At 43.3% G+C, this 26,019-nt stretch overlaps 1 protein-coding gene across 2 annotated transcripts in view; it reads right to left on the bottom strand.

Annotated features, from left to right (window-relative positions):
- The window catches only part of LOC140200581 (alpha-1,3-mannosyl-glycoprotein 4-beta-N-acetylglucosaminyltransferase B), a 431,883-nt gene that overhangs the window by 203,560 nt on the left and 202,304 nt on the right, over window positions 1-26,019 (bottom strand). For both annotated transcript variants that reach the window (XM_072264115.1, XM_072264112.1), the window contains exon 6: window positions 9,783-9,896. In XM_072264115.1, the coding sequence (XP_072120216.1) occupies window positions 9,783-9,896 (114 nt within the window). The remainder of the gene's footprint in view (window positions 1-9,782; window positions 9,897-26,019) is intronic.

Below are 26,019 nucleotides of genomic sequence, written 5' to 3'. Positions count from 1 at the left end.
TTCTTCCAGTCATCCCCCACTCCCCTGCTTTCACCACATACCCTTTGATGCCCTGGTTTATCAGGAACCTATCTATCTCTGCCTTAAATACACCCAACGACTTGGCCTCCACAACCGCTCGTGGCAACAAATTCCACAGATTTACTACCCTCTGACTAAAGTAACTTCTCCACATCTCAGTTCTAAATGGATGTCCTTCAATCCTGAAGTCGTGCCCTCTTGACCGAGAATCCCCTACCATGGGAAATATCTTTGCCATATCTAATCTGTTCAGTCCTTTAAACATTTGGAATGTTTCAATGAGATCCCCCTTCATTCTCCTGAACTCCAGGGAATACAGCCTAAGAGCTGCCAGACGTTCTTCATACAGTAACCCTTTCATTCCTGGAATCATTCTCATGAATCTTCTCTGACCCCTCTCCAATGTCAGTATATCCTTACTAAATAAGGAGCCCAAAACTGCACACAATACTCCAAGTGTGGTCTCACGGGTGCCTTTTAGAGCCACAACATCACATCCCTGCTCTTATATTCTACACCTCTAGAAAGGAATGCCAACATTGCATTTGCCTTCTTCACAACTGACTCAACCTGAGGTTAACCTTTAGGGGTGTCTTGCATAAGTATCCCCAAGATCCCTTTGCATCTCTGCATTTTGAATTCTCTCCCCATCTAAATAATAGTCAGTCCATTTATTTCTCCACCTAAAGTGCATGACCATACAGCTTTCCAACATTGTATTACATTTGCACTTCTTTGCCCATTCTCCTAAACTATCTATGTCTCTCTGCAGGCTCTTCGTTTCCTCAACACTACCCGCTCCTCCAACTATCTTTGTATCAATCGGCAAATTTAGCACAAATCTATTAACCCCATAGTCCAAATCATTGACATACATTGTAAAAGAGCAGCTGTCCAACACTGACCATGTGGAACTCCACTGGTAACCTGGCAGCCAGCCAGAAATAGGATCCCTTTATTCCACGTCTCTGTTTTCTGCCGATCAACGAATGTTCCACCCATGCTAGTAACTTTCCTGTAATTCTTTGGGCTCTTATCTTTCTAAGCAGCCTCAGTGTGTGTCACCTTGTCAAAGGCCATCTGAAAATCCAAGTACATCCATGCATATCCTTTGTCTACCCTGCTTGTAATTTCCTCAAAGAATTGCAGTAGGTTTGTAACTGCAAAGTTAGGGATGCAGCCAACTATGTATATCTTTGAGATTTCAAGAGGGGTCTTGCTTCTCTGCATGAAGGAAATACTTTCTAGTAAAAGTGTTCAAAAACGTGTGTGAACTGATGTACCAGCATTCTATACCACAGTGAGAAAGTGAATCCAAGTTCAAAGGAATAATCACGGGCCTATGCTGAGCGGTGATCACCTGTGGCACCATGGTAGCACAATGGTTAGCATGGCACTATTACAGCTCTGAACATTGGAGTTCTGAGTTCAACACACCGGTGCCTCTGTAAAGAAGGTTGTACGTTCTTCTATGTGTGCGTGGGATTCCTCTGGTGCTATGGTTTCCTCCCACAGTCCTAAAGACGTACTGGTTAGTAGCTTAGTTGGTCATTGTAAATTGTCCCTCTGATTAGGCAGGGTTAAATCTCGGTGGAATGCTGGGCAGTGCCACTCGAAGGGCCAGAAGGCCCTATTTCACCCTGCATCTCTACATAGATGAAATAGAATCAAGAGTCTTTCACCACAGGAGGAAGCCATTTTGCCAAAGACAGTCGTGCTAACGCTCATCTGTTTCAATACCCCCTGACTTTTCATCAACTTGCGCCTTCCTCTCTCAACACACTTATTCAATTCTACTTTGAGTGCTGACTGAATCGGCTTCCAGCCCAACTGCTAGGCAGGATATCACAACACTCACTGTGTGAGAAAAGAAATCTCATCCTCCCCAGCTCTTGGGAATTACTTCAAGTACTGTTAATCTGATTGCCTCCAAAAACAGCTTCCTCCTTTTTAATTCCATTGACGTTTTCATTGCGAATACAACCACTCTTACTCTCAAACTCCATATTACAATGTTGTGCATTATCCTTTAAAGCTTACCTCTATAGATCAATCTAACCTATAACCCTCCATTTTTGCATCATCCATGTCCCTATCTAAGGGTTTCTTAAATGTCCCTAATGAATCTGCCTCTACCACCACCCCGGCAGGATGTTCCACACACCCACCACTCCCTGTGTAAAAAAATCTACCTCTGACATCCCCCCTGATACCTTCTGACAATCACCTTAAAATTATATCCCCCCACATATTAGCCACTTCCACCCTGTGAAAAAGGTGTTGGCTGTCCACCCGATCTATGCTTCTCATCATCTTGTACACCTCTATCATGCCATGCTCTCTTCTCATTGCTGCCATCAGGAAGAGGGTACAGGAGCCTCAGGGCCCTCACCACCAGGTTCAGGAACAGTTATTACCCCTCAACAATCAGGCTCCTGAACCAAAGGAAATAACTTTACTTTATTTCACTTGCCCCATCACTGAACTGTTCCCACAACTTACACTGTCCATAAAAAGTATTCACCCCGCCCTTGGAAGTTTTCATGTTTTATTGTTTCACAACATTGAATCACAATTTGGCTTTAATTTGACTTTTTTGACACTGATCAACAGAAAAGACTCTTTTGCATCAAAGTGAAAATATATCTCTACAAAATTATCTAAATTAATTACAAATATAAAACACAAAATAATTGATTGCTTAAGTATTCACCCCCTTTAATATGCCACACCAAATCATCACTGGAGCAGCAAATTGGTTAATTAGTTAAATGAAGATCACCGTGTGCAGTCAAGGTGTTTCAATTGATTATAGGCAAAAATACATGCTGGTGAGTCAGTATCCTGGTAAAAACTACACCATGAAGACAAAAAGAGCATGCCAAGCAACTCCACGAAAAGGTTAGGAGATGAATATAAGAAAATTTCCAAGTCTCTGAATATCCCCTTGGAGTACAGTTGAGTCAATCACTAAGAACTGGAAAGAATATGGTACAGCTGTAAATCTGCCTAGAGCAGGCCATCCTCAAAAACTGAGTGACTGTGCAAGAAGGGGACTAGTGAGGGAGGCTACCGAGAGACCTATGACAACTCCGGAAGAGTTACAAGCTTCAGTAGCTGAGGTGGAAGAGACTGCGCAGACAACAACTGTTGCCCGGGTGCTTCATCAGTCACAGCTTTATGGGAGAGTGGCAAAGAGAAAGCCACTGTTGAAAAAAACTCATGAAATCTCAGCTAGAGTTTGCCAGAAGGCATGTGGGAGACTCCGAAGTCAGCTGGAAGAAGGTTCTATGGTCTGATGAAACCAAAATTGAGCTTTTTGGCCATCAGACTAAACACTAGCCAAACACTGCACATCATCAAAAGCACACAATCACTACTGCGAAGCATGCTGTGGGGATGCTCCGCTGCAGCAGGCCGGGAAGGTAGAGGGTAAAATGAACGCAGCAAAATACAGGGAAATCAGGAAATTCTGAAGGAAAACCTGATGCAGTCTGCAAGAGAACTGTGACTCGGGAGAAGATACAGGGCTAAGTGGTAGGGAAATTCTAGGTAGTTTCTAGAGTGGGTTACATGGTCAGCAAATACTGTGGGCTGAAGGGCCTGTAATGCGCTGTAGATTTCTATGTTCTATGTCCAAATGTGCAAAGCTGATGGAGACCTATCCACACAGACTCAAGGCTGTTATTGCTGCCAAAGGTGCATCTACTAGTTACTGACGAATGAGATGAATACTTATGCAATCAATTATTTTGTGTTTTATATTTGTAATTAATTTAGATCACTTTGTAGAGATCTGTAAACAACAGGAATTCTGCAGATGCTGGAAATTCAAGCAACACACATCAAAGTTGCTGGTGAACGCAGCAGGCCAGGCAGCATCTGTAGGAAGAGATGCAGTCGACGTTTCAGGCCGAGACCCTTCGTCAGGACTAACTGAAGGAAGAGTTAGTAAGGGATTTGAAAGTTGGAGGGGGAGGGGGAGATCCAAAATGATAGGAGAAGACAGGAGGGGGGAGGGATAGAGCCAAGAGCTGGACAGGTGATAGGCAAAAGGGGACACGAGAGGATCATGGGACAGAAAGACAAGGGGGGGGGACCCAGAGGATGGGCAAGAGGTATATTCAGAGGGACAGAGGGAGAAAAAGGAGAGTGAGAGAAAGAATGTGTGCATAAAAATAAGTAACAGATGGGGTACGAGGGGAAGGTGGGGCCTTAGCGGAAGTTAGAGAAGCCGATGTTCATGCCATCAGGTTGGAGGCTACCCAGACGGAATATAAGGTGTTGTTCCTCCAACCTGAGTGTGGCTTCATCTTTACAGGAGAGGAGGCCGTGGATAGACATGTCAGAATGGGGATGTCAGAATGGGGAACGCATCTCCCCCATTTCACGTACATCTGCTCTCTCTCCATCCTCCCGCCACCCCACTAGGAATAGGGTTCCCCTGGTCCTCACCTACCACCCCACCAGCCTCCGGGTCCAACAAATTATTCTCCGTAACTTCCGCCACCTCCAACGGGATCCCACCACTAAGCACATCTTTCCCTCCTGCCCCCTCTGCATTCCACAGGGATCGCTCCCTACACAAATCCCTTGTCCATTCGTCCCCCCCATCCCTCTCCACTGATCTCCCTCCTGGCACTTATCCGTGTAAGCGGAACAAGTGCTACACATGCCCTTACACTTCCTCCCTTACCACCATTCAGGGCCCCAAACAGTCCTTCCAGGTGAGGCAACACTTCACCTGTGAGTCGACTGGGGTGATATACTGCGTCCGGTGCTCCCGATGTGGCCTTTTATATATTGGCGAGACCCGACGCAGACTGGGAGACCGCTTTGCTGAACATCTACGCTCTGTCCGCCAGAGAAAGCAGGATCTCTCAGTGGCCACACATTTTGATTCCACGTCCCATTCCCATTCTGACATGTCTATCCACGGCCTCCTCTACTGTAAAGATGAAGCCACACTCAGGTTGGAGGAACAACACCTTATATTCCGTCTGGGTAGCCTCCAACCTGATGGCATGAACATCGACTTCTCTAATTTCCGCTAAGGCCCCACCTCCCCCTCGTACCCCATCTGTTACTTATTTTTATGCACACATTCTTTCTCTCACTCTCCTTTTTCTCTCTCTGTCCCTCTGAATATACCTCTTGCCCATCCTCTGGGTCCCCCCCCCTTGTCTTTCTGTCCCATGATCCTCTTGTATCCCCTTTTGCCAATCACCTGTCCAGCTCTTGGCTCCATCCCTCCCCCTCCTGTCTTCTCCTATCATTTTGGATCTCCCCCTCCCCCTCCAACTTTCAAATCCCTTACTCACTCTTCCTTCAGTTAGTCCTGACGAAGGGTCTCGGCCTGAAACGTCGACTGTACCTCTTCCTAGAGATGCTGCCTGGCCTGCTGCGTTCACCAGCAACTTTGATGTGTGTTGTAGAGATCTGTTTTCACTTTGACACAAAAGTCTTTTTCTGTTGATCAGTGTCAAAAAAAAGCCAAATTAATTCTACCCTGATTCAATGTTGTAAAATAATAAAACATGAAAATTTCTGGGGAGGGGGGGAATACATTTTATAGGCACTGTATGAACTCACTTTTATAGATTCTTCATTTCGTTCTCAATATTAATTGCTCTCTTGTTTATTTATTTATTCCTTCATTCATTCATTCCTCCCTCCCTCTTTCTCTTTGTATTTACACAGTTTGTTGTTTTTTTTGCACACTGGTTATTCTCCATTCTGTTGGGAGCAGTCCTTCATTGATTCTATAGTGTTTCTTGTATTTACTGTGATTGCCTGTAAGAAATGAATCTCAAGGTTGTATATGGTGACATGTATAATAAATTGATAATAAATTTACGTTGCACCTCCCATCCTCCTTCACTCTAAAGAGAAAAGCCCTAGCTCGCTCAACCTATCCTCAATAGACACACTCTCTAATCCAGGCAGCATCCTGATAAAGCTTCTGTATCCATACTATAATGAAGCAACCAGAAATAAACACAGTACTCCAAGTGCAGTCCAACCAGGGATATAGAGCTCAATCCCCTGCATAATGAGGACCAACATACCATACAGCTTCTTAACAACCCTATCAACTTGAATGTTTGCAGATTTGATCTACTGTGTATGAGAGAATGGATGAGGTTAGAAAAGAGACAGCTGACCACCTAAAGTTTACAGGAATGGTAGAATATGTGATAAAGATGGGAAAGTGACTGCAGCCCAGCTGCTGCACCAGTAAACAAGGGCATTAAAATCCTGCAGGCTCCGTAAACAGGCACGAGGAACTGACCCTTCAGTCTCCCATAGCAGGAGCTGACCACTTCAAGCACTCTGGCATTCTGTGTTTCAATTTCATCTGCCCTTGGTTTTCTCTGCCTCCATCTGCCATCCACCTGCTCACACCCACACCCTCCCCACCAACCAACTCCTGCTCTCTGCCTACCCTATTCAGCTCAATCTGCCCATGATCCTTCACCTACTCCCCCCCCACAAGATCTGATGCAAGGTTTTGCCCCCAGAAACATCATCAAATCCTCTCCCCACATAGATATGACAAGACCAGCTGACTTCCTACATCATAAATATAAACACAAGAGATACTGCAGATGCTGGGAATGCAGGGCAGCATACACAAAATACTGGAAGAACTCAGCAAATCAGGCAGCATCTAGGGAGAGGAATAAACAGTCGATGTTTTGGGCCAAGTCCATTAATCAGACTTCCTTCAGCAGTGTGTTTGCTACTCTCAATACTACAGTCTCTTGTGTTTTAGCTCTTGGTCATGCCAGTGAGCTGGGTTCAATTCCTGCCACTGTCTGTAAGGAGTTTGGACAGTCAAAGTTCAGAGTAAATCTATTATTAAAGTACATATGTGTCACCATATACAACCCTAAGATTTAGTGTTCTTGTGAGCATACTCAATAAATTCAATAACTGCAATTGAATTAATAAAAGATTGCACCAACAGGTTGGGTGACCAGTGTGCAAAAGACAACAAAAAAAATAATAACTATAAATACAAGCCTGATCCAGTTTTAGAGTCAGAATACCATATATTATATTATGACTGATCAGTTATTACAGATAGGACAATCCATAATAACTGTCTAGTTATAATATTACAGGATAAGCAAGCAAGAACAACTTATTTAATAGATATAACCATTCCAAACACACATATTACAGAAACAAATTAGTGAAAAACACCAGAAATATACTGAATTAGATTATGAAGACACACAGCCCTCTTTTATTGTCATTTAGTAATGCATGCATTAAGAAATGATACAATATTTCCTCCGGTGTGATATCACAATAACACAGGACAGACCAAGACTGAGAAAACTAACAAAACCACATAATTATAACGTATAGTTACAACAGTGCAACAATACCATAACTTGATGAAGAACAGTCCATGAGCACAGTAAAAATTTCAAAGTCTCTCAAATGTCCCACATCTCACACAGACGGGAGAAGGATGAAAAACTCTCCCTGCCATGCCCGACCACAGTCCGACTCTGAGTCGTCCGAAAACTTCGAGCCTCCGATCAGCTCTCCGACACCGAGTACCGAGCACCATCTCTATCCGAGTGATTCGACGTCAATCTCGGTCGCCAACAGCAGGCAAGGCTGGGGATTTTGAGGCCTTCCCTCCAGAAGATTCACGATCGCGCAGTAACGACAGCAGCGAACGGGTGTTTCAGAAATTTCTCTAGATGTTCCTCTGTGCTTTCACGACTGTTTCCATCAAATCAGAATTGTCCACGGCCCCTATTTAACCGATACAATATCATTTTTCACCAGAGGGCTGCGCACGCGCGGTGCGCTGCACTCTCTCCTCCCACGCAATTAAAAGAGGAAATAGAAAGTCTTTGGAACATGAACAGGATATATATTGTCCCAATAGTAATATCTACAACTGGTATCATCCCAAATTCACTGTACATAGAAATTTACAGCACATTACAGGCCCTTCAGCCCAATGTTGTTGTCGACATAATGTCAACAATAGCATTAACCAATTAAGCCTACAAACAATATCTATATAAATCTTCAAAAAGCCACAATACTAATCACCACTAGTATAATCCAAAAATTCCTAGCAATTGACAAACGAGCTTCTTTGGCTATACCTCTACCTCAGGTTTTACCAGCTTGAGCTGAGAAAAAATAAATAATAATAATAATACATATCAAAAACATGAGATATAGAGTCCTTAAAAGTGAATCGCTAGGTTGTGGGGAACAGTTCAGTGACGAGGCAAGTGAGGTTGAGTGAAGTTATCCGCTCTGATTCAGCGGCCTGATGGTTGAGAGGTAATAAATATTCCTGAATCCGGTGGTGTGAGTCCTGAGGCTCCTGTACTTTCAGCGGCAAGAAGAGAGCATGGCTTGGATGATTGGGGGGGGGTCCCTGATAATGGATGCTGCTTTCCATGTAGATGTGGGGAGGGCTGGTTCCCTGTTGGACAGGGCTGTCTCCGTGGGCTCTCTCCATAACCACACAGGTTTCCTCCCGTATTCTAAAGGTGTATATGGGCTAGGGTTAGTAAGCTGTGGACATGCTACATTGGTGCCAAAAGCACTGCCATACTTGTGGGCTGCCCCAGTACACCCTCGGACTGTGTTGGTCATTCACACAAGCTTTGCATTTCACTGTATGTTTTAACAGATGTATGACAAATTAAACTAATTCTAACCTTAAAGCAAAACTTATTAGTAAATCTGTTGCATTTCAACATTAGATTGTTAGAATCGTGTCATGCCTTGCTTAAGTTAAACCTCGTTCATACTGAAGTGGAATCAGCGCAGGCATTGGGAGTGTGTCCAGAGGAGTTTCACAAAAAAGATCCCAGGAATGAAAGGGTTAATGTATGAGGCTCTGGGTCTGTACTCACTGGAGTTTAGAAGAATGAGGGGAAATCTCATTGAATATTGAAAGAGTGGATGTGGAGAGGATGTGTCAAAGTTGAGAAGGCTAGCACAGCCTCAGAAAAAAAGGGACGGCTATTCAGAACAGAGACAAGGAGGAATTTCTTTAGCCAGAGGGTGGTGAATCTGTGGAATTCATTGCCACAGATGGCTCTGGAGACCAAGTCACTGGGTATATTTAAAGTGGAGGTTGATAGGTTCTAGATCAGTCAGGGCGTCAAAGGTTACAGGGAGAAGAATGGAGTTGAGAGGGATAATAAATCACCCACAATTGAATGGAAGGTCAGATTCAATGGGCCCGGTGGCCTCATCCTGCTCCTATGTCTTGTGGTCTTATGAATCATCAAGTTAAACGACACACCAGCACTGATGTTTATTTCTATTGTTATAAGAATCTTTAACTTTAGAAACGAGTTCTGCCTGTCTTCATGAATGCTGACTACAGTTCATAAAAATGCTCTGGCTGTGAACCACATTGGACACTAAGTACATGAAAAACATGACATAACTAAACTATTTTTCCTCCTTAATAATTTATTTTCTTACTGCTGTTGAAGTAAAATTAGCAAACAGTCAAATGAAACTTCCTACAGCCTCAAGCAAATGGATTTAAGTTTCATTAAAATTCCTGCCTGAGGCATTGCAAAGTTTATTAGCCAAACTATTTATTAGTCTGAATTTGAATGCTAGGTAATGGACTTGAAGAGAAATCAATGTTTATTCACTTTCAGATGTATTGAAAATCAGGGTGCATTTTTCATGTGAGCTACAGAAATTGGCAACACAAACATGTACAACTTCTCAGTGCATTCAGTTGAATTTACCTGACCCTTTCCTTGGGATCACCGAATGTTTCCTTCAGGTGGGAGAAGTCAGGGTAGTAGTTCACTGAGGGAGCAATGACTTCCAGCAACCCTGACTGAATTTCATTTGGGAATCTGAGGAAGAAAAGAAATCAGTGATTAAAGGCTGCTCTGGACAGAATCAATTGTATAGTGCTCAGGATAAATATCATAAAAGTTCAAAGTTCAAAGTAAATTTATTATCAAAGTACGTAAATTGTACACTACCCTGAGATTCATTTCTTTGCAGACAGTCACAGTAGAACAAAGAAATGCAACAGAATCAATGAAAAACTACACCTACAAACAAAGATGGCCAAGCAACCAATGTGCAAAAGAGAACTGTGCAAATACAATAATAATAATAAAAGAATAATATTTAGAACATGAGTTATAGAGTCCTTGAAAGTGAATCTATACGTTGTGGAGTCAGTTCATTGTTGTGGTGAGTGAAGTTATCCACACTGGTGCTGGAGCCTGATGGTTGTTGGGTAATAACTGCTCCCGAATATGAAGCTGTGGGATCTAAGGCATCTGTCCTTTCTGATGGCAGCAGTGGGAAGAAAGCTTAGCTTAGATGGATGTAAAAGGTCACAGGCTTCTCACTCTGACTCCTGACCTTGTAAAATACCTGGTGATCGATTGGATGCTGCTCCATAAAAGGGCCATTTCTGTGAGAGCTTTGGCTTCTGGTGAAGGAAATCTTAGACGAGCTTTCCTCAACCAAAGGGAACCAGAATACACAATTTACAGTCATAGTACAGTACATGACAGGACAGAAACACAAGACATTCTGCATATGCTGGAGGAGCTCAGCAGTACCTATGGAAGGGAATAAACAGTTGATGTTTTCAGCTCACAAGATCACAAGACAAAGGAGCAGAAGTAGGCCATTTGACCCATCGTGTCTGCTCCGCCACTCCACCATGAGCTAAACTATTCTCCTATCTAGTTCCAATTTCCAGCTTTTTCCCCATATCCCTTGATACCCTGACTAATTAGATAGCTATCAATCTCCTCCTTAAACACTCTCAATGATCGGGCCTCCACAGCTGTATGTGGCAACGAATTCCATAAATCCACAATCCTCTGGCTAAAAAGAATTTCTCCTCATCTCTGATTTAAATGGGTAGCTCCTAATTCTAAGACTGTGGCCTCTTGTCCTGGACTCACCCACCAAGGGAAACAGCCTTTCCACATCTACTCTGTCCAACCTTTTCAACATTCGAAATGTTTCTATGAGATCCCCTCTCATTCTTCTATACTCTAATGAATACAGTCCAAGAGCCGACAAACACTCCTCATATATGTTAGCCCCTGCATTCCAGGAATCATCCTCGTAAATCTTCTCTGAACTCTCTCTAACATCAGAACATTCCTTCTAAGATAGGGGGCCCAAAATTGCACACAGTATTCCAAGTGAGGTCTCACCAGTGCCCCATAGAGCCTCATCAACACCTCCTTAATCTTATACACTATTCCTCTTGAAATGAATGCCAACATAGCATTCGCTTTCCTTACTGCCGATCCAACCTGGTGGTTAACCTTTAGGGTATCCTGCACGAGGATCCCCAAGTCCCTTTGCACTTCCGATTTTTGAATTTTCTCCCCATCTAAATAATAATCTGCCTGAGTATTTCTTCTTCCAAAATGTACAACTGTACATTTGTCAACGTTGTATCTCATCTACCATTTCTTTGCCCACTCTCCTAAACTGACCAAGTCTCTCTGCAACCTTTCCGTTTCTTCGACACTTCCTGCTCCTCCACCTATCTTGGTGTCATCCGCAAATTTAGGCACAAAACCATTTAATCCATAATCTAAATCATCGATATACATTGTGAAAAGAAGCGGCCCCAACACCGACCCCTGCAGAACATCACTAGTAACCGGTAACCAATCAGAATCGGATCCCTTTATTCCCACCCTTTGTTTTCTTTCTATCAGCCAATGCTCCACCCATTCTTGTCATCTTCAAAAGTTTTCTGATGACTCTGCCATAGTTGGATGCATCAGCGAGGGAGATGAGGCTGAGTACAGGGCTACGGTAGGGAATTCTGTCACATGGTGTGAGAATTATCTGCAGTTTAATGTGAAAAAGACTAAGGAGCTGGTGATACCTGGGCATACGAATTGACAATAAACTGGACTGGTCAAGGAACACTGAGGCTGTCTACAAGAAGGGTCAGAGCCGTCTCTATTTCCTGAGGGGACTGAGGTCCTTTAACACCTTTTGGACGATGCTGAGGATGTTCTACGAGTCTGTGGTGACCAGTGCTATCATGTTTGCTGTTGTGTGCTGGGGCAGCAGGCTGAGGGTGGCAGATACCAACAGAACCAACAAACTCATTCATAAGGCCAGTGATGTTGTGGGGATGGAACTGGACTCTCTCATGGTGGTGTCTGAAAAGAGGATGCTGTCCAAGTTGCATGCCATCTTGGACAATGTCTCCCATCCACTACATAATATACTGGTTGGGCACAGGAGTACATTCAGCCAGAGACTCATTCCACCGAGATGCAACACAGAGCGTCATAGGAAGTCATTCCTGCCTGTGGTCATAAAACTTTAAAAGTCCTCCCTGGGAGGGTCAGACACCCTGAGCCAATAGGCTGGTGCTGGACTTATTTCCTGGCATAATTTACATATTACTATTTAATTATTTATGGTTTATTGCTATTTAATTATTTATGGTGCAACTGTAACGAAAACCAATTTCCCCCGGGATCACTATGACTATGACCATTCCAACATCTTTCCTGTAATTCCGTGGGCTCTCATCTTATTAAGCAGCCTCTTATGCGGCACCTTATCGAAAGCCTTTTGAAAATCCAAATACACAACATCCACACCCTCTCCCTTATCAATCTTATTTGAGATTACCTCAAAAAATTCAATAGGTTGGTGAGGCAGGATCTTTCCTCCATGAAACCATGCTGGCTTGGGCCTATCTTGTCATGCACCTCGAGGTATTTCATAACCTCATCCTTGAGGATCGACTCCAATAACTTTCGAACTGCCGATGTCAGACTAATAGGTCGGTAATTTTCTTTTTGCTGCCTCCCTCCTTTCTTAAACAGCGGAACTACACTTGCGACCTTCCAGTCCTCCGGAACCATGCCAGAGTCTATTGATTCCTGGAAGATCATTTCCAATGCCTCCACAATCTCCAAAGCCCTCTCCTTCAGAACCCGTGGTGCACTTCACCTGGCCTGGGAGACTTATCTATTCTTAGTCCATTTAGCTTCCCAAGCACTTTCTCTCTAGTAATCTTGACTGTACCTAATTCAATTCCCTGAGACCTCTGGCTATCAGGTATGTTGCTAGTGTCTTCCACTGTGAAGGCTGATGCAAAATACTCATTTAGTTCCTCTGCCATTTCTTTGCTACCCACTATAATTTCTCCAGCATCATTTTCAATCTGTCCTATATCTACCCGTGTCACTCTTTTACTCTTCATATATTTAAAAAACTCTTATCCTTTTTTGTTAATTGCCAACTTCCTTTCATAATTCATCTTTTCTTTCCTAATGACTTTCTTAGTTTCCTTCTGTAAGTTTTTAAAAGTCGTCCAATCCTCAGTTTTCCCACTAATTTTTACTTCCTTGTACACCGTCTCTTTTGCTTTTATTTTAGCCTTAACCTCTCTCGTTAGCCACACTTGTGCCATTTTTCCATTCACGATTTTCTTTTTTCTTGGAATACATTTTTCCTGCACTCTCCTTATTTCTTGTAGGAATTTCATCCAATTCTGCTCTACTGTCCCTCCATCTAGCTTACTTTTCCAATCGACTTGGGCCAGTTCCTCTCTCAAACCACTGTAATTTCCTTTGTTCCACTGAAATATCGATACACCCGATACCAGTTCTCCTCTCCAAATTTGAAACTGAACTCAGTCATATTATGATCACTACTTCCAAGGGGTTCCGTTACCTCCAGCTCCCTAATTGCCTCAGGTTCATTACACAGCACCCAAAACAGCTGATCCCCAGTGGGCTTATGGACAAGCTGCTCCAAAAAGCCATCCCGTAGGCATTCTACAAACTCCCTCTCATGAGATCCAGTACCTTCCTGACTTTCCCAATCCACTTTCATATTAAAATCCCCCATAATTATCTTGACATTTTCCTTCTGACACGCTTTTTCTATTTCCAGCTGTAACTTGTAGTCCACATCCCAGCTGCTGTTTGGAGGCCTGTAAATAACTGCTATTAGTGTCTTTTTACCCTTGCCATTTCTTAACTCGACCCATAAGGATTCTACCTCTTCTGATCCTATGTCCTTTCTTTCTAGTGATTTGATATCGTTGCTTACCATCAGGGTCACGCCACCCCCTTTACCCACCTTCCTATCTTTCCTATACACTGTGTATCCTTGGACAATCAGCTCCCAATCACATCCATCATTTAGCCATGACTCGGTGATGGCCACAATGTCATATCTTTTAACTTGTAGCTGTACAACAAGGTCATCCACTTTATTTCTAATGCTGCGTGTATTTAAGTACAGTACATTTAGATCAGTATCTGTTACCAACTTTGTTATATTTCTATCACACAGCAAATTATCCTGTCTATTCACCTGCCTGTCCTTCTTGCCATCTTTGCTGCACAGTATCTTTGACTTATTTCTATTTTCCTCCTCCTCGACCCTAACACCCTGGTTTCCTTCCCCCTGCCAACTTAGTTTAAACCCTCCCTAACAGCTATATTAAACAATCCCGCCAGAATATTAATACCCCCTGAGTTCAGGTGTAACCCATCGTTTTTGTACAAGTCATACCTCCCCCAAAATAGATCCCAATGATCCAAGAATTTGAAGCCCTGCCCCCTGCACCAGTTACTTAGCCACACATTCATCTGCTTCATTCTGCTATTCTTACCTTCATTAGCGCATGGGTGTATGGGGCGTCAGGGAGGGGTAGCACCTCTGGTGAGGGAACATGTCGTGTCCTTCTCAGGGCGGTTAGTCCACCTTTTGTCCCCAGCTGGAACTCAGCTCTCACCTGTGGCTCCCCGTAGCTGTTTGCATGCGACAGCGGCCACACCCCGGGCAACGGCTTCGACAAGCCGGCTAAACCAGGTGAGGGTAGTCGACAGGTCTCAAACCCTCAGTGAGATAGGGAGTTGCCTATCCCAGCGTGTGAAGACAGACTGCGGTGGATTGAGCGGACGAGACCAATGGAAGGTCCAACGGTCAAGAAGGCGGTCTCTGCAAGCGTCGTGGAATGTATAGAGCAGGACAAGACACAGAAGACATCCTGGTCATCCACTGCAATTAGTCCCATCTCCAGCCATCTCGACTCGTCTTGCCACTGCATCCAGATGGGAATTGGGAAGACAGAGTGAGGCTGACGCTGCGCAACTCTCCCTCACTTAAATCCAAATCAAGCGTTAGTCTCAACACCATCAATTGCCGGCTGGTGGTGCAGTGACATCAGCGCCGGACTCCAGAGTGAAGATTTCTGAGTTCAAATCCAGTCGGGCCAGTCCTGGGCACGCTTTCCATCCGTGCCGGGTTGAGTGTCGAGCTAGCAACTCGAACTCGTAAAAAAAAAAGTACTAATGGTGTCGAGGTCTTCATCGACGGACGAACCTTATAGCGCGTGGCTCAGGCAGTATCTCTGAGATTATTACTCTGGAGGTCCGGCTTTTCAATTTTCTTCCTAGCTCCCAGTAATCTTCTTTCAGGACCTCCTCTCTTTTCCTGTCTATGTTATTGGCACCAACATGTACCAAGACTTCTGGCTGCTCGCCCTCTCTCCTCAGAATTCTCTGGACCCAATCTGAGACATCCCGTACCCTGGCACCAGGGAGGCAACACACCATCTGGGTATCCTTGTCTGGTTCGCAGAATCTTTTGTCTGTTCCCCTCACTATGGAATCCCCTATAACTACTGCATTTCTCCTTGCTCTCTTAATCACGGCACTGGGCAGAGTGCCAAAGTCCCGTTCGCTGTGGTCTTCCTCTGTCAGGTCAACCTCTCCAACAGTATCTAAAACGATATATCGATTTCTGAGGGGGACTGTCACAGAGGTGCTGTCCACTATCTCTCTATAGGTATTATCAATCACCTCCTCACTTTCCCTAATTAGCTGAAGGTCATCAAGTTGTAGCTCCAGGTTCTTAACAAGGTCCTTAAGGAGCCTCATCTCAATGCAGCTGGTGCAGATGTAATCCCTGGGGAGGCTGAGAGTCTCCCGGGGTCCCCACATCTGGCACTCCAAGCAAAACACCAATCCTAGATGCATACCTCTAATGCTACTGTTATTACTAAATAAGTAAACCTGTAACTTACCCCTTTACTATGAGATTCAACGGTCGCAGGAAGCCTCTTCCTGTTTCTGCCTAAGCCCGTTGAGCCAAAGCCCTATCACTCTGCATCCTCTCACTCCACTGCCCGCTGGATATGTCGGTGTTCCTTTTAAGCCTTCCGCACTCTGAGGTCACGCACCTGCGCAGACCTGGCCTTACCTCACTGGGAGCAAGCTCGTCCTCAGCCTCTGCTCGCCGAAGCCTCTTGAGCCAAAGCCTTCCTACTCTGTCTCCCACTACTCCATCACCTACTACAACATCGCCCGCTCCATTAATCTGCTCACTTTTAAAATTCTCCCGCTGTCTCATAGACCGACTTTCATGCACTTGCGCAGTCGTGCCCTGTTCAAACTGCCGAAGAAATGACCACCCCTTCTCAAGGGGTCCTGATGAAGGGTCTCAGCCCGATCTATCAACTGTTTATTCCCCTCCACAGATGCTGCCTGACATGCTGCATACCCACAGTATTTTGTGCATTGCACAGCACATGACAGGCCCTTCAGGAATATTGTGCCGAACTAATTAAGACCACGACCATAAAATATAGGAGCAAAATTAGGCCATCTGGCCCATCGAATCTGCTCCACCATTTCATCATGGCTGATCCATTTTTCCTTTCAGTCCAATCTCTTGCCTTCAAACCAGGTCCTTTCATGCCCTAATAAATCAAGAACCTACCAACCTCAGCCTTAAATATACATAAATACTTAGCCTCCACAGTTGCTTGAGGAAGGATTCCACAGATTCACCATCCTCAGGCTAAAGAAATTCCTCCCCATCTCTGTTCTAAAAGGACGGGCTTCTATTCTGAGGCTGTGTCCTCCAGTCTTAGTCTCTTCCACCATAGGAAGTTTCCTCTCCATATCCACTCTATCAAGACGTTTCACCATTTGAGAGGTTTCAATTAGATCATCCTTCATTCTTCTGAATTCCAGTGAATACAGGCCCAGAGCCATCAAATACTCTTCGTATGACAAGCCATTCAATCCTGGAATCATTTTTGTGAACCTCCTTTGAACCCAAACCCAGTTTCAGCACGTCCTTTTTTTAATAAGGGACCTAAATCTGCTCACAATACACCAAGTGAGGACTCACCAGTGCTTTATAAAGTCTCAACTTTACATCCATGCTTTTATATTCTAATCCTCTTGAAATGAATGCTAACATCACATTTGCCTTTCTCACCACAGACTCAATCTGCAAATTAACCCTTAGGGAATTCTGCACAAAGACTCCAAAGTCCCTTTGTGCCTCAGTTTTTTGTACTCTCTTTCCACTTAGAAAATAGTCAACCCTTTCACCTCTTTGGCCATAGTGCATGACTGTACACATCCTGACACTGTATTCCATCTGCCATTTCTATGCCCATTCTCCTAATCTGTCTCAGTCCTTCTGTAGCCACTCGACTTCCTCAAAACTACCTGCCCCTCCACCTATCTTCATATCATCTGCAAACTTTGCAACAAAGCCATCAATTCCATCATCCAAATCATTGACATATAATGTAAAAAGAATCAGTCTGAACACAGAACCCTGTGAAACACCATCAGTCACCAGCAGCCAGCTAGAGAAGGCTCCCCTTATTACCACTCTTTGCCTCCTGCCAATAGCCACTGCTTTATCTATGCTAGAATCTTTCCTGTAATACCAGGATCATAATTTATCAAGCAGCCTCATGTGTGACACCTTGTCAAACACCTCTGAAAATTTAAGACACAACATCCACCAATTCTCCTTTGTTTATCCTGCTTGTTATTTCAACAAAGAATTCCAACAGATTTGAACAGGCATGATTTTCCCTTGAGGAAACCATGCTGACTACAGCCTATTTTATCATGTGCCTCCAAGTAACCTGAGACCTCATCCTTAATAATCGACTTCAACATCTTCCCAACCACTGAGGTCAGACTAACTGGCCAATAGTTTCCTTTCTTCTGCCTCTCTTCCCTTCTTGAAGAGTGTCGTGACATTTGCAATATTCCAGTCTTCCAGAACCACTCCAGAACCTAGTGATTCTTGAAAGATTATTACTAATGCTTCCATAATTTCTTCAGCCACCTCTTTCAGAACTCTAGGTATATACCATCTGGTCCAGGTGACTTATCCACCTTCAGAACTTCCAGTTTCCCAAGAACTTTCTCTCTAGTTACGGTAACTTCACATACTTCATGCCCTCTGACACCTGGAACTTCCACCATACTGCTAGTGTCTTCCAGAGTGAAGCCTGATGCAAAATACTTATTCAGTTCATCCACCATTTTGTTGTCCCCCATTACTACCTCTTCAGCATCACTTTCCATCAGTCCGATATCGCCTCTCGCCTCTCTTTACACTTAATGTATCTGAAGAAACTTTTGGTATCCTCTTTAATATTACTGGCTGGCTTACTTTTGTATTCCGTCTTTACATTCTTAATTACTTTTTTAGTTGCCTTCTGTTGGTTTTTAAAAGCTTCCCAATTCTCTAACTTCCCATTAATTTTTGCTTTATTATATTCCCTCTCTTTGGCTCTCATGCTGGCTTTGACTTCTTTTGTTAGCCACGGTTGTTTCATCTTACCTTTAGAATACTTCTTCCTCTTTGGAATGTATATATCCCGTGCCTTCCGGATTGCTTCCAGAAATTCCAGCCATTACTGCTTTGTCTTCATCCCTGCCAGTGTTCTTTTCCAGTCCATTCTGGCCAACTCCTTTCTCATGCCTCTGTAATTCCCTTTATTCCACTGTAATACTGATACATCTGACTTCAGCTTCTCCTTCTTAAATTTCAGAGTGAATTTGATCATATTATGATCACTTGCCCTTAAGCTCTCTAATCAATTCTCTTTCATTGCATAACACCCAGTCCGAAATAGCTGATTCCCTGGTGGGCTCAACTACAAGCTGCACTAAAAAGCTATCTCGTAGGCATTCTAGAAATTCCCCCGCCTTCAGTCCAGCACCAACCTGATTTTCCCAATCTACCTACCCATTGAAGTCCCTCATGTAGATTCTAATATTGCCCTTTTAGCAAACATTTTCTATCTCTCATTGTAATTTGTAGACCACATCCTTACAATAGTTTGAGGGTCTGTATACAACTCCCATCAGGGTCTTTATACCTTGCAATTCCTTAGCTCTATCCACAATGATTCAACATCTTCTGACCCTATGTCACTTCTTTCTAATGATTTGATTTCATCTTTTACCAACAGAGCAATGCCACACCCTCTGCCTTCCTGCCTGTCTTTTTGATATGTGTATCCTTCATTATGCTCCCAGCTATAAATTTCCTTTCAGCCATGATTCAGCGATGCCCATGACATCATACCTGCCAATGTTTAATTGTGCTGCAAGTTCATTTACCTTATTCCGTATACTGTGCGTATTCAAATACAACACCTTCAGTCCTGTATTCATCCTTCTTGATTCTGGCCACCTTTTACGTTGCAACTCATCCTGTTGACTGCAATTTTGCCCTATCAGTAGCCTCCCCTCACTACACATTGCCCCTGTTTGTAAACCAGCTACCTCATCTTCAGCACTATTATCCGCTTTCCTACGATACTTCTTGCACAGAAATATACACCACTCAGGACACTAGTCGCAACATGTTCAACCTTTTGATTCCTAACTTTGTCTGAGGTCTTACCAACATCTACCTCCACAAACTCTTCACTAACTGTTCTGGCACTCTGTCCCATCTTCCTACAACTCTAGTTTAAACTCTACCGTGCAGTATTAACAAATCTTCCCGCTGGGATATTAGTCCCCCTCCAGTTCAGGTGCAAGCCATCCCTTCTGTACAGGTTCCACCTTCCCTGGAAGAGAGCCCAATGATCCAAAAACTTTATGCCTTTCCTCCTACCCCTGTTTCCATCCAGGGGGTCAGTGTGGACATGGTGGAGGATTACAAATACCTAGGGATACGAGTTGACAATAAACTGGACTGGTCAAAGTACACTGAGGCCGTCTTCAAGAAGGGTCAGAGCCACCTCTATTTCCTGAGGAGACTGAAGTCCTTTAACATCTGCTGGACAATGCTGAGGATGTTCTACGAGTCTGTGGTGGCCAGTGCGATCATGTTTGCTATTGTATGCTGGGGCAGCAGGCTGAGGGTAGCAGACACCAACAGAATCAACAAACTTAGGCCAGTGATGTTGTGGGGATGGAACTGGACTCTCTGACAGTGGTGTCTGAAAAGAGGATACTGTCCAAGTTGCATGCCATCTTGGACAATGCCTCCCATCCACTACATAATGCACTGGGTGGGCACAGGAGTACATTCAGCCAGAGACTCATTCCACCGAGATGCAACACAGAGCGTCATAGGAAGTCATTCCTGCCTGTGGCCATCAAACTTTACAACTCCTCCCTTGGAGGGTCAGACACCCTGAACCAATAGGCTGGCCCTGGACTTATTTCCTGGCATAACTTACATATTATTATTTAACTATTTATGGTTTTATTACTATTTATTATTTATGGTGCAACTGTAACGAAAACCAGTTTCCCCCGGGATCAATAAAGTATGACTATGACTACACAAACTCTTTAGCCAGATATTAAACTGTATAGTCTTCTTCTGTGCAATCCTCATGTACCTGTCCAAATGTCCTTTAAATTACTCCCAACGCTACCTGCTTCCACCACTACCTCTGGCAATGCATTTCACCTCAACTTAGCCCTCTCAACCTGAATACCTGACCATTTGTACCATATATTTTAATCCTGGGAAAATATACTGGGTAATCTTATAAATGATCTTATAAACCTCTACTGAATCTCTCTTCAGACTCTGCTGCTCCAGAGAAAACAACCGCAGTATGTCCAACCTCCCCTGACAGCACATGTCCTCATTGAGGAAGGAGATGCCAGAACTGGCTGTGTGCTGCTGGAGTTCATGCTGGGTTGGGGGCTAGCTCCTCTCATCGGTGCTGCCTTCCAGTGTTCGCTCAGTGGAAGACAAGCTGGATTCCCATCATCCCCGGCTGCACTATGCAATATGAGGAACTACTGTGGACTTGTTCTTGCAGAAACATGGCTCCAGGACAACATCCATGCTCCATCAATCCACAGGCCATGACACTCAGGGACTTTTGCAACTATATGTTTTTCTCCTATCATAATTATACACACTAAGAGTGGCATGGTAGTGTAGTGGTTTGCACAACTCTTTACATCATGAGTTCAATTCCCACCGCTGCCTAGAAGCAGTTCTCCCCTTGAAAGCATGTAGATTTCTTATGGGCGCTCCAATTTCCTCTCACAGTCTAAAGACATACCGTTTGGTAGGTTAACTGACCATGATTAGGCTAGGATTAAATTGGGGGATTGCGGGGCAGAGCAGAAGGAGAGAGAGGTAGATCGATAAATAGAGAGATAAATAGATATATATACAGATAGAGAGAGAGAGAGAGGAGAGCAAGACACACACACACACACACATATAAATAAATAAATGTGTATCTGACTGTTGGTTTTGTGTTTTGCACCTTGGCCCTGGAGGAATGGTATTTCGTTTGGCTACTTCAATCATGTGTATGTTTGAATGATAATTAAACTGGAACTTGAACTTGAACCCTGAGAGTTGATTCTGGGCCTGTGCAGACAGCTCACTCCAAATCTCTATGGAAATAAAAGATGTTATTCCTCTCCCTTCCTTTACTGATCACATTTTTCCGTGCCCTCTGGTACTCCTGACAGCAAAAACAGTTCCTCTCAATAAAAACCCTTTGCTCTTAATGGAAAAATAATTCCTTCCCGGTTACTCATCCAGCAGGAACTTGTGCTCTCAATTTGCTTCATTACAAAGTGTGACACATAAATTTGCAAGAGACACCTAAAGTGTGACCGATTTATCACCTATCTTGTTGTTACTAGCTGCAGAGTGCTGATGACTGCAGGAGTCACTGGGGAGTGAGACACTCCCACTGGGCAGTACAGGAGACCGTGCATCAGAAACAGAAATACCTTCAATGTTATGTTGAACTTACTATTATTTTATATTATAGCAATTTTATACCTTTGCACTGTACTGTTTTCACAAAATAAATATCACATCATATATGACAGTGATAATAGATCTGATTCTGATTCTAAAGAGAAATTCCTTTTGCACCCTGGTTTATATTTAATGTAACAGCCCTTCCGGCCTAACGAGCCCGTACTGCCAATTACATCCGTGTGACCAATTAATCTACTAACCGGTACATCTCAGAACATGGGAGGAAACTGGAGGACCCAGAGGAAACCCACACGGTCATGGGGAGAATGTACAGACTCCTTACAGAGATTGGTGGGAATTGAACCTGGATCTTTGGCGTTGTAACATGCTAACCACAACACTAATGTGCCACCAAGACTTGAACAGTCTTTGAGATCACAAAAAAAACAATAGATACACTAAAACATAAACACTAAAATAGACTTATTTTTGTTCTAACTCTGTCCTTTCGAGTAAAAAATTGTGAAATTTATGTCTAATTTATGGTTTTCTGTGAAAGCTGTTTACATGTGTCCTGGGGGAAGAGTTATCCCTCTGATAATATGACAGTGTACTGTGCCTGTGATGCTGCTGAAAGTTCTTCATTACACCTGTGCACACACTGGCTTGTGCAGATGACAATGAACCCAAATGGCTTTAATACATTTACAAGATGATATCACAACTGAGAAATGATACCTAAAGATATAAACTGAACATGTAACTTCAGTTAATTAAACCCCAAAGACATGATTTTATAAAGCTCCACCTGCAGAGGGATGAAAACAAGGTTTACTGAATTTTTTTTAAAAAAGAGTTTGGGGAAAAAAAAAGCTATGTGAGAATGAGGCGTAGCTGACACAGGCGCAGACGTGAGAGAAATGCAGCAAACTATTAGAAACTAAAGATATAAACTGTTAAAAGTGGAATTAGTAGTGTGTATCTCTACCCTACTTACTGGAAATCCTCAGGGTGAAACCCCTAGAGGAGAGACGATATCAGTTAAAGGATTAATGAAACTACAGCTATAACAAGCAGCAGCTACAGAAACAATATCGGCAGAGATAAATGTCCAAGATCTCTACCGTGTAACCAGGAGTTAGTTCTGTTAAATCAAACAAAAGAATTTGGTGAGTTAAAACGCTTTTATTGTTCTGAGTGTATAATTTGTATGTGAAATATGTTCAGTAGTGTTGTAACTGAGAAACATTTGGAAATGACAGTGTGATATTGAGTTATTTTGAAATAGAAAATAGAATGTGCATAACTGTAATCCTGTTGTATACAGGCCAGGTTTTTATGTGTAAGTATTGTGAATTGACCTTCCATGGATGACTCACTATTTCATCCAATGAACCAAGAAACAAGATGGCAAACGACCCAAGATTGAAGCACCAGCGTGGGAACGAAATGTTTCAAGACATAGAAGATTTAATACGTTTGGATGTATATGTTTATTTTTAGAAACATAGAAACGTAGAAAACCTACAGCACAATACAGGCCCTTCGGCCCACAATACTGTGCCGAACATGTACTTACTTCAGAAATTACCTAGGGTTACCCATAGTCCTCTATTTTTCTAAGCACCATGTACCCATCCAGGAGTCTCTTAAAAGACCCCATCGTATCCGTCTCCACCACAGTCACCAACAGTCCATTCCATACACATGCCACTCTGTGTAAAAAACTTACCCCGACATCTCCTCTTCGAATTTTAATTCGAAGAATCTGAATTTGATTTTCTGGAAGAACTAATTATTTTTGCAAAGACATAAGTTACCGAATGTTGGAGAATTGATGTGAAAGGAGTTAAGGGGTGTACGTATACACACACACACATACACACACACGCACATATATACATATGTACATATACATATACCACTTCCCATTCCAATATGTCTCTCCATGGCCTCCTCCACTGTCGTGATAAGGCCACACTCAGGTTGGAGGAACAACACCTTATATTCTGGGTAGCCTCCAACCTGATGCCTTTAACATCGATTTCTCAAACTTCCAGTAATGCCCCCCACCTTACTGTTACCCCATCCATTTTCCCTCTCTCACCTTATCTCCTTGCCTGCCCATCACCTCTCTTTGGTGCTCCTCCCCCTTTTTCTTTCTTCCAAGGCCTTCTGTCCTCTCCTATCAGACTCCCCTTCTCCAGCCCTGTATCACTTTCACCGATCAACTGCTCAGCTCTTTACTTCGCCCCTCCCCCTCCCAGTTTCACCTCGCACCGTGTGTTTATCTGATCCTTCCCCCACCTTTTAAATCTACTCATCTTTTTTCCCCAGTCCTGCTGAAGGATCTTGGCCTGAAACATCGACTATGTTCTTTTACATAGATGCTGCCTGGCCTGCTGAATTCCTCCAGCATTTCGTGTGTATTACTGGATCTAATTAGTTAGAAAAACTGGAGGGATAAAGGTTATTCTACTGAATCTCACTCATTCTAACTAAAAAGGAATTTGGTTTTCATTTGCTATCTGAGATTGGGAACCTGAGACAGAATGTAGGAATTTTGAATTATTCTACCTTATAAATATTTTGTATATATTTTGTACATATTGCTATTTTTTTAAAAACAAACTTACCTCCAGAAGTGTGTGTTTTCTATTCACTGCCTCCTTCTGATACCTAGAGCTTCTAAAGGCCCTCAGTGTGTAATAGTATATAATTTGATCTTCTCATAAAGAGTGTGGCGACCAGCACTACACACGCGTTACAAACAGGCAGGGGTCTTCTCCCCAGAGTGATGAGTAAGCCTTGTTAAAATAAATACTGAGATGCTGGAAGATCATTAAATTGGAGGAAGACACTCTTTGGTCAACCTGAAGCTCAGTCTTCCACAGTGAGATGGCCGTAAGTGAATGCTGCCAACAGCCAAAGTCCAGGCTACAGGAGGACATGCTGAGGGACACACTGAACTCAGTGCAGGCTCTGTAGCATCAGGCCAGTCCTGGCTCCTTCAATTACTGAACATGGAGGGGGTTCTGAGACAGGTGAGGAAGCCCCTTGAACATTGAAACGGTGTATCATTCCAGGGGCCACATGGTGCCATGGATTTTTAAAAAAAATGTTAACAAGATTAAATGCAATGATGCTAAGAATGTCACACACACACAAAATGCTCGAGAAACTCAGAAGGTCAGGCAGCATCTGTGGAGGGGAATAAACAGTCAATGTTTTGGGCCATGACCCTTCATCAGGACTGGAAAGGAAGGGACAGAAGCCAGAACAAGATGAGGGGAGGAGGGAGGAGTATAAGCTGGCTGGTGATAGGCGAGATCAGGTGAGTGGGTGTGGAAGAGGGGGTGAAGTAAGAAGCTGGAAGGTGATAGGAGCAAGAGTAAGTGCTGAAGAAGGAAGAATGTGGAGGCGAGGTCGTTGGGTGTATTTAAGGCAGAGATTGATAGGTTCTTTTTTTAAATAATTTTTTTTATTCAATTTTCAAACTTGATTACATGGAATAATAATATCTACCCTTCCCCCTTCCCTTAACCCTTCTGCCCGATACATACCCCGACCTAAAAGAAAAAGAAAAAAAAACAGAAAAAAAAGAAAGAAAGACTGCCTGGATATTGGAAGGTCTCCACATGCTCCATGGGATTCGAAATAAATTTAATATATGTATTTGTTTCTTGATAGATTGATAGATTCTTGATTGGACATGGCTTTAAAAGTTATAGGGAGAAGGCTGGGAATTGGGGTTGAGGAGGAGAAAAAAAAAGGATCAGCCAAGATTGAATGGCAGAGGAGACTCGATGGGCCTGATAGCCTAATTCTGCTGGTCTTCTAAATGGACATCCCTCTATTCTGAGGCTGTGCCCTCTGGTCATAGACTCACCCACTACAGGAAACATCCTCTCCACATCCATCCATTTTCATAATGAAAACTAATTTCCCCCAGGATCAATAAAGTATGACTATGACTAT

The sequence above is a fragment of the Mobula birostris genome, chromosome 7 (assembly GCF_030028105.1).
Source record: "Mobula birostris isolate sMobBir1 chromosome 7, sMobBir1.hap1, whole genome shotgun sequence".
NCBI classification, from domain to species: Eukaryota; Metazoa; Chordata; class Chondrichthyes; order Myliobatiformes; family Myliobatidae; genus Mobula; species Mobula birostris.
This window is presented reverse-complemented; position numbering and strand designations above follow the sequence as displayed.